Below are 15,270 nucleotides of genomic sequence, written 5' to 3' on the forward strand. Positions count from 1 at the left end.
CGACAATGTCGACGAAGATTCCACTTGAAAAAGCGGGTTCTTCAACTACTCAAAGTAGCTCAAAACCCTTCAGAAAGACAGTAATGGCGGGGAAATGAATGAGGTGCTTGAGATACTGCGAGTACTCAACTCGAATGTGAATGCACAAAATGCCCGTCTTGATAAGCAAGAGAAGTGTATAAATGACATTATGAACTCTGAGTGACCCGCTGAGGGTCAACATGGCATTGATGTTCCGTATGAACAAGATGAGTTTGAGGGACAATTTCAGTCTGAATCCTTCGGGGAAAGTTTCAGTGAAACAACGGAGAATCAGTCGAAATCTATTTTCAAGAAACTGTTTGACAAGTTTCAGCAAAGTGAAGTAGTAGATGCGGAGGTACATTCAGATTTAGCAAATCTGGTAAACAGTTCATTCAGAAATGGTTTGTCGGAGGAAAATCTAGAAGAAATTCTAAAACAAATACACAGACCGCAAAATTGTGACTCTCTTGTAAAGACGCGGGTAAAGCAAGGTATCTGGCGCTTGCTTAAAAGTTTCACACAGGCAGAAGATAGTAGGTTAAGTTCACTTCAAGGTGTACTTTTGAAGGCATCAGTGAATGTTGTAAAGCTTGTGGAAAAGCTGGAAACAGCTGAAAGTGAAACAGACACTGAGCATGTTGAATTAGGCACCACAGCCATTGCTCTCCTTACCCACGCTAACAAAATGATAAATTCAAAGAGAAAAGAACTTCACAAAGCAGACTTGGACTATAAATACCACTATTTGACTTCGGCATCTTTGCCCTACACTGATTTATTGTACGGCAATGACAATGACGTGAATAATAACGTCAGAGAAATCAATAACATGAACCGAATTGGTAAAGCCACAGGCCGTGGTGGAGGTCCGATGAGAGGACGGGGCCGAAGAGGGTTTAACCCATACAATTCGAGAGGCCGAGGCTTCCTTGGTCGTGGTCGTGGTGGTTTTCAAGCCCGCACATAATCCCAATCCATGACAAAAAAACGGCAAATTTCCACAGAAGAAGTAGATCAGGTCAGTACCTTTCGTGCAGGTAGATTACAAGATTATGTCAAAAATTGGAGAAAAATTACAAGTGATGAGAATGTTTTAGATATTGTTGAACATTGCCATATTGAATTTATAAAAGGGGAAAACCCAAAAAACTCTATCTGTTACAGAAGTAAATTTTCGAAAACAGAAGAGCAGGTGATTAGCCAAGAAATTTAAAATTTATTGGAAATGCAAGTCATTGAAGAGGTTTGTCACCATCCAAATGAATATATTTCTCCAATTTTTGTCATACCAAAACGCTCTGGTGAATACCGGATGATTCTCAATCTTAAAAATCTCAACAAATATGTTGAATACCATCATTTTAAAATGGACACCTTTGAATCTGCATTAAAATTGGTAAAACCAAATATATTTTTTGCTAGCACTGATATCAGACATGGGTATTACAGTGTACCAATTGCAGTTGAAGATCAAGTCAAGTTGAGATTTATTCATCTTGGTAAGAGTTGCCAGTATCGAGCCCTGCCAAATGGTATTTCCTGTGCGCCAAAACAATTCACAAAAATGATGAAGCCAGTTTATGCATCTCTGCGCATGATGGGACACAAAAATTCAGGTTATATTGATGATTCATTGTTAATGGGTGATACGTATTCTGAATGTGAGCAAAATGTTCATGATACTGTCAATCTCATGACGGAGTTAGGATTCATGATCCATGAAACAAAATCGGTAATTGTTCCAACTAGAAAAATAACATTTCTTGGTAATGATATTGATTCAGAAAAAATGGTGATAACGTTACCATCAGAAAAAGTGGAAAAAATAGTCCAATCATGCACAGATTTGCAAAAACAGGATAGAGCAAAAATTAGAGATGTTGCTAGGATTTTGGGTCTTTTGGTGTCATCCTTTTCGGCTGTTGAGTTTGGTCCATTGTTTTACAGAACTATTGAATGTGCAAAAATTCAAGCACTTCAACACCATGCTGGTGATTATGAGTCTATGATGTCTATCACAGAAAGTATAAAAAATGAACTCTCATGGTGGATTCAAAATCTTTCTCACCAAAATAAACAGATTATACATGGAAATCCAGATCTCATAATCACCACAGACGCTAGTTCGTTTGGATGGGGTGCTGTTTCAGAGAATGAAAGCATTGGTGGCCGATGGGATGATACTGAGATTCAGAATCATATCAATGTCTTGGAATTGTTTGCTGCAAGCCATGCTCTCAAGTCATTTTGTAAGACAAAATCAAACATCCATGTACAAATACGTTCTGACAACTCGTGTACTGTTGCATATATTTGTTAAATGGGTGGTAAAATAGAACAACTTAACAACATTGCAAAGCATATGTGGCTCTGGAGTAAGGATAGCGCAATTTGGCTTTCAGCAACACATGTTCCTGGAATTGCAAACGAGGCAGATTTTAGTTCAAGACATTTTAATGAAAATGTTGAATGTAAACTAGCAGAATCTGTTTTTTCAGAAGCCGTGAATTGTTTTGGTTTGCCGGAAATTGACATGTTTGCTTCTCGTTTGAATAGGCAATTGGATCGATTTGTTTCATGGAAACCAGATCCAGATGCAGAAGCAGTTGATGCTTTTTCTGTGGATTGAAAAGGTAGACACATATATGCTTTTCCTCCTTTCAGGTGTGTGGCACAAGTAATTCAGAAAGTGAGGCAGGACAGAGCAGAGGCCTTGCTGGTGGCACTTTTTAGGATAACACAGAATTCTTTCACCAGTATTCTGGAAATGTTGACATACGATCCATTCATTCTGAAAGTGGACCAGGACACATTGAAATTACCACAAACATTGAAAGTGCATCCTTTAGTCAACAAACTACATCTAATGCTATGTCGTATATCCGGAGATCCTATGAAAAGCGAAACTTATCTGAAAAGTCTATTAATATCATCATGGCCTCATGGAGAAAGACTACACAGAAGCAATATTCCACGTACATTAACCGATGGATTCACTTCTGTCGTGAAAGGGAAATTGATCCACTTCAAACCCCTATAGAGTACTGCATAGAATTTCTAACTGAACTATATGATTCAGGATTGAGCTATGAAACATTAAATACTGCAAGAATTGCTTTATCAAGTTTATGTAAAAAACAAGATGGTTATAATGTGGGAAGCCATCCATTAGTTATACGTTTTCTCAGTGGTGTTTATAACTTGCGTCCAACTAAACCAAAATACAAAGAGACATGGGATGTGTCAAAAGTTCTGTGTTATTTGAAAACTCTGACACCAGCAAGACAGTTGTCATTAAAGATGCTATCTTACAAGCTAGTTATGCTTATAGCTTTGACTCAGGCAAGTCGAAGCCATTCTATTTCTTTGTTGACACTTGATAATATGATGAAAGACAGTGAGTCTTATGTGTTACACTACTCTGGGCTGTTGAAACAGTCAAGGAAAGGAAAAGTTAATCCGATCCTAAAATTAAACAGATATACGCTAGATAGTGAAATTTGTGTATATAGTACTATTGCAGAATATATTGAACAAACTAGTGGGTTACGTAATGGTGTTAGACAGTTGATAATTAGTTATATTAAACCACACAAACCTGTGGTTTCAACAACTATAAGTCGGTGGATAAAATTGAAAAAATTGTGTTGAAAAGTTCTGGCATTGATATTGATAAATATAGCTCTCACAGCACAAGAAGTGCTGCTTCATCGAAAGTGAAAGCAAGTGGACTTCCAATATCGGAAATAATGAAAGTAGCTGGTTGGTCCACAGATACAACGTTTGCCAGATTCTATGACAATCCCCTGGAGAGAGAAAGTTGTTGCTCCTTCCAGGAAGTTGTTTTACAGTAAACAGGTACCCTTTTTTCTACGAATGTTCGATGTTTTTGAATAAGTGCCTGTACGAGATTGCGCAAGTCATTTTTGTTTGCGTTGAAATCTCATTTGATTCCGAAAATAGTATGACGTAATAGAATTCCCCCAAACAAACGAGACTTACCTGTAAGTAGAAGTTGGGTTGGGATTCTATTAGTCATATTTCTATTGAGGGGATAAAAATATAGTAAATGGGAAGTATGTTACATATGGCGCCCAACCAAGATGACTCAAACATTTTTTTCTCTCAGATATGGTCCCGACACACACCGATTATGAAAAAAATAATGGTTCAGTAGCCGGGGATATGTAATAAACATGTATGCAATGATTATGGTCCTTGTGTACTGCACTTCCCCTCTATTCCCCATCTATCTATATACCAAGCTGTATTTCAATCCTATCAGTTAGTTTTAAGTTATTTTCCGGGTAAGTGTGAGAAGGACGGACGGACGAAATGACGAAGCGACGAATATACACACCTCTCTTTGCGGAGCATAATGTGCGACCTAGTAACCCTTATTTCTCTAAGCTGTTGCATGTAGAGTGTCAATCACATGTTTGTAAGTGAGGTCCAGACATTTCACGAGCATACGTACATTAAGATTTAATTCACGAACTGTTCGCACTATGCTAGCGCATGCGTTAATCCAATCGGAAGATGCTTGAACTGATGGAAAATCACTTAAATCTAAATCATTAAATAGTTACTGCATCCGCTACCCGATTAATTGTAATAATACAAGAGCGCAAAGCACAAGTTTTATAATTTCAATAATGAGGTTTGTGGGTGAATTAACCGTTTCGTACCATGATTTTTATGATTTCCTTCCTCTCATTTCCTTTCCTCACCCTCCCTCCCTCCTTCCTTCCTTCCCTCCCTCCCTCCCTCCCTCCCTCCCTCCCTCCCTCCCTCCCTCCCTCCTTCCTTCCTTCCTTCCTTCCTTCCTTCCTTCCTTCCTTCCTTCCTTCCTTCCTTCCTTCCTTCCTTCCTTCCTTCCTTCCTTCCTTCCTTCCTTCCTTCCTTCCTTCCTTCCTTCCTTCCTTCCTTCCTTCCTTCCTTCCTTCCTTCCTTCCTTCCTTCCTTCCTTCCTTCCTTCCTTCCTTCCTTCCTTCCTTCCTTCCTTCCTTCCTTCCTTCCTTCCTTCCTTCCTTCCTTCCTTCCTTCCTTCCTTCCTTCCTTCCTTCCTTCCTTCCTTCCTTCCTTCCTTCCTTCCTTTCTTTCTTAAAACAAAACATAAGGGCGTATATCTATGTACTTTGTGACCCATACTTTCGCTCATGACTTTAAAGCATATCGGATTTCAAACTACTTGGTATATATAGAGTCGTTTTTATTCACCCCACGCTTTGTGGTGTAATTAATACGAAGAATTCCACTTAAGACGAGTACCTGTCGAATGACGATTGTACTCGTTTAAAAACAAAATCATTTTACAATCAACACTTCCATGAAAGCATTAATCTTACATTACTATCGAGTTCAAGGCTGTTCGTTATCATACTCATGCGCTATAAAATTACAAGTTTAAAGATTAAAAGGTAGATCTAAATAAGGACTGTTTGTTCCTTTATTGAATATTTATATAGCAAATGGTACGAAATATTGACGCAATATATTCTAAATGCGTGGGTGACTTATCACAATTAATTAAACATTCAAACGAATAAGAGTAAATTAAAGTATAAACTTTGAAATTGAGCATACCTTCAAATTTAAATTTGATTGAAAACATTATTTTATTATATAGTTTTTCAATTTAATTACCTTTGAAAATATATGCTACTTTGATTATATCTATAACTACATTGATTAATTAGATTTAGTTTAGAAGTAATGTATAATACAAATCTGATTTTACGCATGATTGTTTTATTCATTGTATGAAGTAGGAAGTATCATTGCTATGTAGAACGAATTGGTTAGATTGGTTCACTTATATTTAGTTATCGGTCCAATTCTACGAACCCTTACCTCTCCCATATTTCAAAGAATCGTTTTGGGAAAATCAACAATCCCATAAGTTTCATTCAAACCAAAAGTGGATAATAAAAGTTTTCTTATTTTATTATATTTAAATCTTATTTGAAATACTGTTTGTGCAATTCGTTATGGAATTAACGTCATCGATATATGATATAGGTATGGATGTATTGTTTTCATAATTATTACTGTTAAATTATGGTAAACGATTGAGTCTTCTTGACACTATCTATTTCTGTTTTCTTAAGCAATTAAGGTTAAAACAGCTGATTTTAGGACTAATATTGCCAAATGTTAATAAAATAATGATGCAAAATTTCAAAAGTCAAAGTTACCTCGTATTTAAAATCAATACATACACATGTATAACAAACATATATTTTGAGTGATAAACCTTTAACTTCTTACTTAATAAAGCATTTGTAGAAAATATTAATTACTGATAACAATATTGTAGCCGTGTATTTAGTTGAAAACGCACCAAACAAAATGACTTGTGTTTCCTAAAAAGTTACAATGATCAATTTCCGTCACATAAGGTAGAAATCTTGTGTTTTTCTGTGCCTTTCTCTAAATATAAACGTAGTATCATTCATAAGAACCATTGTTTTCGATATTTATTCATCCTTTTCGGTAAATTAATACAAAAGGTTTTAATGGTGGTACATCTTGTTTGGGAGTAAGAGTGCATCTTTAACTTACTTGGATTGCGCAATCATTGCAAACCACTGCGCATCACTTCTGCGCACATGTGTCCAAACTCATCGCTGTTCGTTTCATCGAGTTAGAAAAGTTACAAAATGAAGGCAATTCAGGTACTTTTACTTTCTTTTTTCATTGCAAAATCAAAATAAGTACTTAAATTTGCATTTGTCTTTTAATGACTCTTAAACATTGTTTGATTTAAATGTGATTAATCATTTACTCATTGCAATCATGAACAGTCAGCACTTCCTGTTGTTGTGATGATGATCTATACAACTAAACAAGTTCAAACCCTTAGACGGGAGACTCATTAGATGTTTATATTATATTATTAAATATTTGAAACAATGACTTACATGTCATGAATTCATTGAAATGTCTTAACGTGTATTTTTGTTGACAATATACATTCGCATTCACCAGATATCTAATTAAGGCAATCAAAATAAGATACATCGCTCTGTTTGTGCCTAGTTTTCTTACATTAAACTTATGAATACACGAATGTGTCATGTACTTTTCTTGTGTATCATAACATTTTCAAATCATTCTGCATTTTATGTTGTTAAATAGCATTTATTTGAGCTAAAATAATCAATCGTTGCAAGGATGTAACGAATAAACTGCGGTCATTTTGTTTTCTATGCCGGTATATATATAGAGAGAATGTGAAACTATTACTGTACACAAAATATGCATGAATTGTCTAAAGTTTAACAGGATTGTGTACGAAGGTTAAGACATTCTTTAATCAATATTTAAAATAACAGAAACAAAACATACGACCATGTACTGTCGATGTCTTCGGTGTCGGCCATTATAAAAATAAAATCTAAACATACATGTACTTAAATGTATTTATAATTTGTAAATATTATGAACACATATTATCTTCATATTTTTAGGTCAAATTATCTTGAGTTTAACATTTTTTATATATTTATTGAAACTAGTTATCTTTAATAGATGCATATATTGGTTGTATGTTGATAAAACAGAGGTAACATAATATAATATAATATTTTTATTTCATTTAAAAAAAAATAATATCTTGATAATTTAGTTTACTGGTTCCAATTTTCATAAAAAAAAATGCAATGCTGAGAAACAAAAAACTTATTGCTAGCATAAAATATATCTTTGCTCACATTCTAAATGAAACATATATTTTGAGACTGCAAAAAAAAATCAAAATTTAAACAAAAACGAGAAACTTTCGTTCCCGTAAGACTGTAGTTAGTTATGAACTGTTCAGAGTGATTAAACATTGTCAAAATGTCTATATAACTAAGATTGTGTTAAGTTCAATTGAGAAATTCTGAAAACAAATGATATATCAAAAAATAAATGGTTGTTTAATCTACATAGAAATATTATTATTTTTTATCAGTACACTTGAAAATTTCTAACAATGATTGAAATATACAAAAATGGGTTCTTCATCCACATAGAAATATGAATATACCCAGATGTCATTATTACTTTTGATCAGTTCACTTGAAAATTTCTAACAATGATTGAAATATACAAGAATGGGTTCTTCATCCACATAGAAATATGAATATACCCAGATGTCATTATCATTTTTGATCAGTTCACTTGAAAATTTCTAACAATGATTGAAATATACAAAAATGGGTTCTTCATCCACATAGAAATATAAATATACCCAGATGCTATTATTATTCTTGATCAGTTCACTTGAAAATTTCTAACAATGATTGAACTATAAAATATTGAGTTCTTAATCCACATAGAAATAAAGGATACCCAAATTTCTTTATTATTTGTGTTCAGTTGACTTATAAATTTCCAACAAAGATTGATATATGTAAGGAAATGGGTCCTTAATCCACATAGATATATAAATATCCCCAGGCATCATAATTATGTGTGTTTCAGAGTTCACTTGAACATTTCTAACAGAGATTAAAATATACAAATATGGGTTCTCTTATTTTCTAATAAAGATTAAAATATACAAAAATTTAAATAATCAATATAGGAATATAAATGTACTCAGATGCCATTATTATTTTTGATCTGTTCAATTGAACAACAATCTAACTATGATTGAATTATGCAAAAATGCGTCATTAATCAACATAGAAATATAAATATTTCCAGGTTATATAATTATTTGTGTTCAATTGACTTAAAAATGTCCAACAAAAATTGATATATGTATGAAAATGGATCCTTATTCAACAAGATAAATAAATATTCCTAGGTATCATAATTGTGTGTGTTTTTGAGTTCACTTAAAACTTCTAACAAAGATTGAAATATGCAAAAATGGGACGTTAATCCACATATATAGACATATGAATTTATCCAGGTATGATAATTATTTGTTTTCAGTTCACTTTTTTTCTAACAAAGATTGCAATATATTAAAATGATTATTTCATCCACAAATGAATATATATATATACCAAGATATTATTATTATTTGTGATCTGTTGACTTGAAAATAATTCTTACAAAGATTGATATGTATGAAAATGTTTCTTTAATTCATAAGAAATATAAATACACTCAGACATCGTTATTGCATGTGTTCAGTCCACTTATAATTTATATAAAATTGTAAGTTTTATAAATCACATTTGTTCATATTAATTAGTAAAGTAAAAAGATTTAAAATCATAATTTTAGTTTTATAATAAGTTGTTCAAATGAGATTTTAAGTCATTTATAATTTGATTAAATAATTATAATACATAGATAATGAGCAAGCTTAATTATTTGGAATTGATTTATTGGTACCAAAATACCTTACATACGTAAGTGACAAAGGTTCGGTTTCCGGCCTGGGCGTAAGTGGGTTTGGTTTGTGGTCACTAAGCCGGACAAGTGGGTTCCCTCCGGGTACTCCGATTCCCCCTGAAAAAACAACACCACACTCTCGCGTGACATCGTGCCAACAAGAATGATTAATAATATGTTGTAATATCTTGTTTCATAGTCGCTGTAAAGGAAAAAAGTTATACGTTATTCTAACGTTGTAGCCGTTCCCCAAAAGTGATATCAACGATGTTGCGGAAGATCAAGGGCAGTGATTACGAGCAGTCTCAAGTCAGAGTTCAGACTCAAGACTCATTATGGCAGTTCATTTCATTGTAATTTTCCTTCTTTCAGAGCATTGATGTAAAATTTGCTGAAATATATTACTGTTTGAATGTTTTACTATTATTTACATAATTTTTTGTACAAGAAATGGAATAAATACGATTTTTTGTTCCTTTAAAAAAAAAATATTCTGAGTCTGAGTCTAGACTTGGACTTGAGACTGTTCGTAATCATGGCCCCAGGGCTTGTATTCAATATTGGTCTTAATTGGATCTAAGAACGATGTAGCTAATCGGATTTCTCGATATAAATAACGGACCAATACAGTGAATGAAGTCAATGCCGTATGACCATAAGATTGTCCTAAGTTCCATATTGAACACCACACCAGAGACACGATTTAGAAGACAGGCGTGTCGCTGTTATAATGTTTAGAGTATAAGCTAAACAGTTATGGAAGGCTGCTGCACCCTGTCTTTTTGGTCTCTTCTCTTCTGCCCTCATCGGGACTAGAATGTGCACCTTCCTTTCTTCAAAGAATGAAATACTGAAATGTGTAAAATATTTCCTTTATTTTGATTTAAAAACGTAACTTTTAAAATGATTAAAAATGCAAACAAAGTTGACATATTTGGCAGTTGAATCCTAATACCTTAACAATTAAAACACAGTTGTATCTGCTGTCAAGTAAATAATATTCGAGTTCTTCACAACCCGAAACAATGTGCCATTTTCTTCATTAGCATCCTGTCATTCTTTTGCAGCACCCTGTCTTTTATAAAACCTGGAGCAACTCTAATGTCTGCAACTTAGCTTCGACCTTCAATTGATTATTGTTCACAATTCGCTAAAGCCGTGAATAACATCGAGAAAAATTGACGCGTGAATAAATAACGTAAACATGACGTGGGAATATTAACTTGCATTGGGTCGCCGTCGATGCGTTTGTTTCAATCAAAGTAAAATAATACTTCCTCCACTTAAAGTTGGTGGATCTCGTGCCACACAAGGCGTGTAAAACTGGCCGAGAAAAAATGACGTTAAATTGACGTGAGAAAATTAACGGGTGTTGGGCCGCCGTCGTTGCCTTTGTTTCAATCCTTTTAAAAACAATACTTTTTCTACTCACATTTAGCGGATCTCGCGCCGCAAAAAGTGCATAAAACTTGCCGAGAATTACACCTAGGAAAAATTGACGCGTGATCAAATAATGTCAAAATTGACGTAGAAGAATTAACGGGTGTTGGGTCGCCGTCGTTGCCTTTGTTTCAATCCTTTTAAAAACAATACTTCTTCTAATTACATTTAGCGGATCTCGCGCCGCAAAAAGTGCATAAAACTTGCCGAGAATTACACCTAGGAAAAATTGACGCGTGATCAAATAATGTCAAAATTGACGTGGAAGAATTAACGGGTGTTGGGTCGCCGTCGTTGCCTTTGCTTTAATCAAAGAAAAATAATAATTCTTTCATTTAAAGTGAGTGAATCTCGCGCGACAAAAAGGGTGTGTAACTGGCCGAGGATTACATCGAGAAAAACTGAAGCGTGATTAAATAACGTCAAAATTGACGTGGGAAAAATTAACGGGCGTTGGGTCGCCGTCGACTTGTTTGTATCAATCGAAGTAATGCTTGTTTTTTGTTGTTGTTGTTGTTGTTGTTTTTTGTAGATTTTAAAGAATAATAACGGAAAGAGTTTGTATCGGTATAATTAATTGTTCTTTCCGCTATATATTATGAAAACTAGGAGGAAGTCCTCAAACTTCTGAAACAACCCTCGCAAGTCCACTACTGTGGAAAGTTTTGTAACTTTCATAAAATGATTTCTTATAAACATATTAAATGATACAAATACGTATTATTAGTAATTTGGGGGTTTTTAAATTCCAAATCAAAACAAAACAAAATATGTTCTTTTTCTAAAATTGTAGTTCATGGTAATCATTGAAGGAATCTTTTCCTTTTATTTATGTGTATTATTTTCGCATGAATAATGTTATGTATGGAACACATCAGCTTCGAAACTACCGTACCATTTAATTTACAATATCCAATTTATGCTCCTTGTTTTCCGTGTAATATTTATATATACATAAGCATATACCTTCATATAAGTCCTGTTTAGTTTAAACATATATATTTTACAACAATTGTAAAACAAATTATTACAGCAATATTAATCACTCTGGTTGGCACCATGTTACGCGTGAGTGTGGGTCTTGTTTTGTGGGGGTAAACGAAGTATCCGGAGGAAGCCCACTTATCCGTCTTCGTGGCCACAATCTAAACTCACATGCGCCCAGACCAGGAATCGAACCCAGGTCGCCTAACTGAGAAGCGAGTGCTCTAACCATTGTCCTGTCTATGACAATTTTAAATATAAGGATAATTTTATTATACAAAGCTTGTATGGAAAAAATACCACTTTGCTCCATGCTAAAACTACGATTGTATAACTTAACACATTACAATAATTCAAAACTAAAACAATGCATTTCTAGGTTTAGAAGAAAGGTCAATGATTAGATTTTATTGTTATGCGTATAATGCACCAGTCAATTGTAACCACGCCCCCACCCCCACCCCCAGGTCCGGGGAATAGCGGGGACTTCGACTTTCGGTCCAGCCAAGCCCGGGTAAAATCCCCGACCTGCAGTAACGAACTGATGGTAAAATCTCCGCAAAATGCCCCCGCAACCCAGGGACCATAGGTAAGGCCCATTCCCCGCAATATCTGGCGTGAAGACAAAACCAACGCATTCACTGCGGGGCCACCGGCAAGGTAAAACACGGTCCATTTCCCCGGCTATCCCCGGACCTGGGGGTTGGGATGGGGCGTTCTGCCGATTGACTGGTGCATAAAAGTCTACTGTTTAAAAAGAACACTATTTATAATATATTATATATATCAGTATTATGTTCATAGGGTTAGGTAAGTATTAAAAAGGTAGCCCCAGTAGACTTCATTTAAAAAGAACTACATACTGACATTGAGTCATATTTTTAGAAAAAGACAAAAATAATTTGTTTCAGTATCTTTGGGAATAAGGATTGGTTCAAACTGCTCCTGTCGAGTTTCTTGATCATACAAATACAAAAGCAATGAATCTCATGAAATGATACTTTGGAAAAGTAGTCATGCGGCATTATAAGAAAATGTAATACATGTAAGTCTATTTGTATCGATGCTAAATTTTTATAGTTTGTTTTTATTTTATTATTAGGATTTTGTTAAATAGTGAAAGTATTTATCCCTAATGTTTTGATCGAAATATTGTCAATTTACTGTTAAAGTATCGGTGTTGCGGTAATCTTCCGCTCTAAGGCTTCCGTCTTTCGCTCGAAGACATTTAAATATTGCGTCTTCCGTTCAAAGACTTGTCAGTCAGCCGTCTTCCGCTCAAAAGTTTTTAGGGTTTACGTCTTCCGCTCAAATACTTGTTAGTCTTCCGTCGTCCGCTCAACTGCTTGTATGTTTTCCGTCTTCCGCTCAAAGTCTTGTATGTCTTCTATCACCGCTTAAAGGCTTTAAGTTTTCCGTCTTCCGCTCAAAGCCTTGTAAGTTTTCCGTACAAAGTCTTGTAAGTCTTCCGTCTTCCGCTCAAAGACTTGTAAGTCTTCCGCTCAAATACTTATAAGTCTTCCGCTCAGAGTCTTGTTAGTCTTCCATCTTCCGCTCAAATACTTGTAAGTCTTCCGCTCAAAGTCTAGTAAGTCTTCCGTCTTCCGCTCAAAGTCTGTAAGTCTTCCGTCTTCCGCTCAAAATTGTGTAAGTCTTCCGTCTTCCGCTCAAAGACTTGCAGGTCTTTCGTCTTTCGCTCAAAGACTTGTAAGTCTGCCGCTCAAAGTCTTGTAAGTCTTCCGTCTTCCGCTCAAAGACTTGTAAGTCTTCCGCTCAGTCTTGTAAGTCTTCCGTCTTCCGCTCAAAGACTTGTAAGTCTTCCGCTCGAAGTCTTGTAAGTACTCCATCTTACGCTTTTAGGTTTTCCGTCTTCCGCTCAAAGACTTGTAAGTCTTTCGTACAAAGACTGGCATTTCGGTAATTTCCCGGGTTGAAATATTGCTTTGCTTATTACCTTGTCTTTAACTAAACCGGTTGGAAAACCTTTGAAACTTGGAACACATGATAAAAATAGCGATGGGCATATGCGTAGCAAGTTTCGTGACCCTAGCCAAGATATTGCCAACTGAAAAAACGGACGATTTGCGATATTTTTGCGGCCATGTAGTCTACGTAAAGTAACCATGGTGAATATTTGCTGCTGACATTGTCAGCATAGTTTCATTTATTCCGATTGCCAAATCTTTATCAAAAGGAGAACCTCGGCCATTTTCCTTCGATACAACCTCGGATGTATATGGACGAATTTTTAACATTTGTTGATTACTTTTATTTGAATTTTGGATCCAATATGACCCCATTTTTTAAATATCGTTTGAAAGGGATATGTGGGTAGAAAAAGAGTATGAAAAAATGTGCTAAAATAAATTTATGTTGTTTGCGTTTTGACGATTAGAAAATAGACCGTTTCACGTCTAATTTCAGTTGAAATAGAACATAAATATTCAAATTGCCATAATATTATTAATAAGAAATAAATCGTACATTTATTTTATAAATAAGTGATCAGCATTTGATTCCTTTTCAAATAATATCAAACATTAGTTAACATTATCATCAAATACGCATCAGAATTTAAAGGCGCACAACATTGGTTGATACAAAAAAATATTCTAATTTTAATGCATTATCGTGTTTAACTCAAATGACTTCCATTGTCAAATCCAAAAAAAAGTACTGTTAAGGTACAAATAAGATAGTATTAGCGTTCTTTAAGGGGTTGTCTCACGTATGATAAAATAGCGAAACAAAAAATTGTCGAAAACTGACATAAACTTGGCATGTGTACAATGCATTGAAACTTACTAACTAAAGTACCACATAGTTAACAATTTATTTAAGTTTAGCAGTTATTTCGTATTTTTCCATTAAAAAAGATTACTGGGTATGTCTACCAGGTATAATTCATTCCTTATGCGTGATTGGATAGTCGGTGTTATCACGTGATATTACCGAGGTAGGTGAATAGCTTAATTATGTCACCCGATTAGCATAAGCCTTTGTAGCTCAGTGAGTAAGACGCAGGACTTCAATTTTGGCGACGCGGGCTCGAACCCGGTCTCCGACACATTATTTTTTTACATTTTGGTACTTTTATTACAATTATGATATCAAAGTGTAAGACATTCTATTAGATAATTGTCCTGAGATTCGTTACAGAAAAAAACTTTTTTTGGTGCCAATCTGTAACACAGTCCCTTTAAGGCCCTTTCAGGCGGGGTATTTGCGTATTCGTAGCTATTTATTAAAAAACATGTATAAATCTGTTCCTAAAACATATGTTTTTGTTGTTTTTTATTATTAAAGTCAAATAAATTAAAGATGGTTATGCAGGAAAATTAATAAAAAAATGCATCAACATATATTGTACGCCTGAAACACAATTACCAATGGTAAGCAAATGTTGAGTACCCGGATGATATCCTAAAGAGATCAAACTCCTTTAGGTTTCACTATTTCTGGCAAAGTTTCAGAATAAAATGAAAC

The 15,270-nt window shown here is 34.6% G+C and overlaps 1 protein-coding gene across 3 annotated transcripts in view; it reads left to right on the plus strand.

Annotated features, from left to right (window-relative positions):
* The first annotated feature begins 3,581 nt into the window (after nucleotides 1–3,581).
* The window catches only part of LOC128230537 (uncharacterized), a 95,913-nt gene continuing 84,224 nt past the window's right edge, over nucleotides 3,582–15,270 (plus strand). The window contains exon 1 of one of the 3 annotated variants that reach the window (XM_052942885.1): nucleotides 3,582–3,882. In XM_052942885.1, the coding sequence (XP_052798845.1) occupies nucleotides 3,820–3,882 (63 nt within the window). In that variant the 5' untranslated portion in view covers nucleotides 3,582–3,819. Of the gene's footprint in view, nucleotides 3,883–5,905; nucleotides 6,046–6,637; nucleotides 6,702–15,270 lie in introns of those variants that run through there. The other 2 variants (XM_052942887.1, XM_052942886.1) reach the window with 2 other exon arrangements.

The sequence above is a fragment of the Mya arenaria genome, chromosome 4, assembly GCF_026914265.1.
Source record: "Mya arenaria isolate MELC-2E11 chromosome 4, ASM2691426v1".
NCBI classification, from domain to species: domain Eukaryota; kingdom Metazoa; phylum Mollusca; class Bivalvia; order Myida; family Myidae; genus Mya; species Mya arenaria.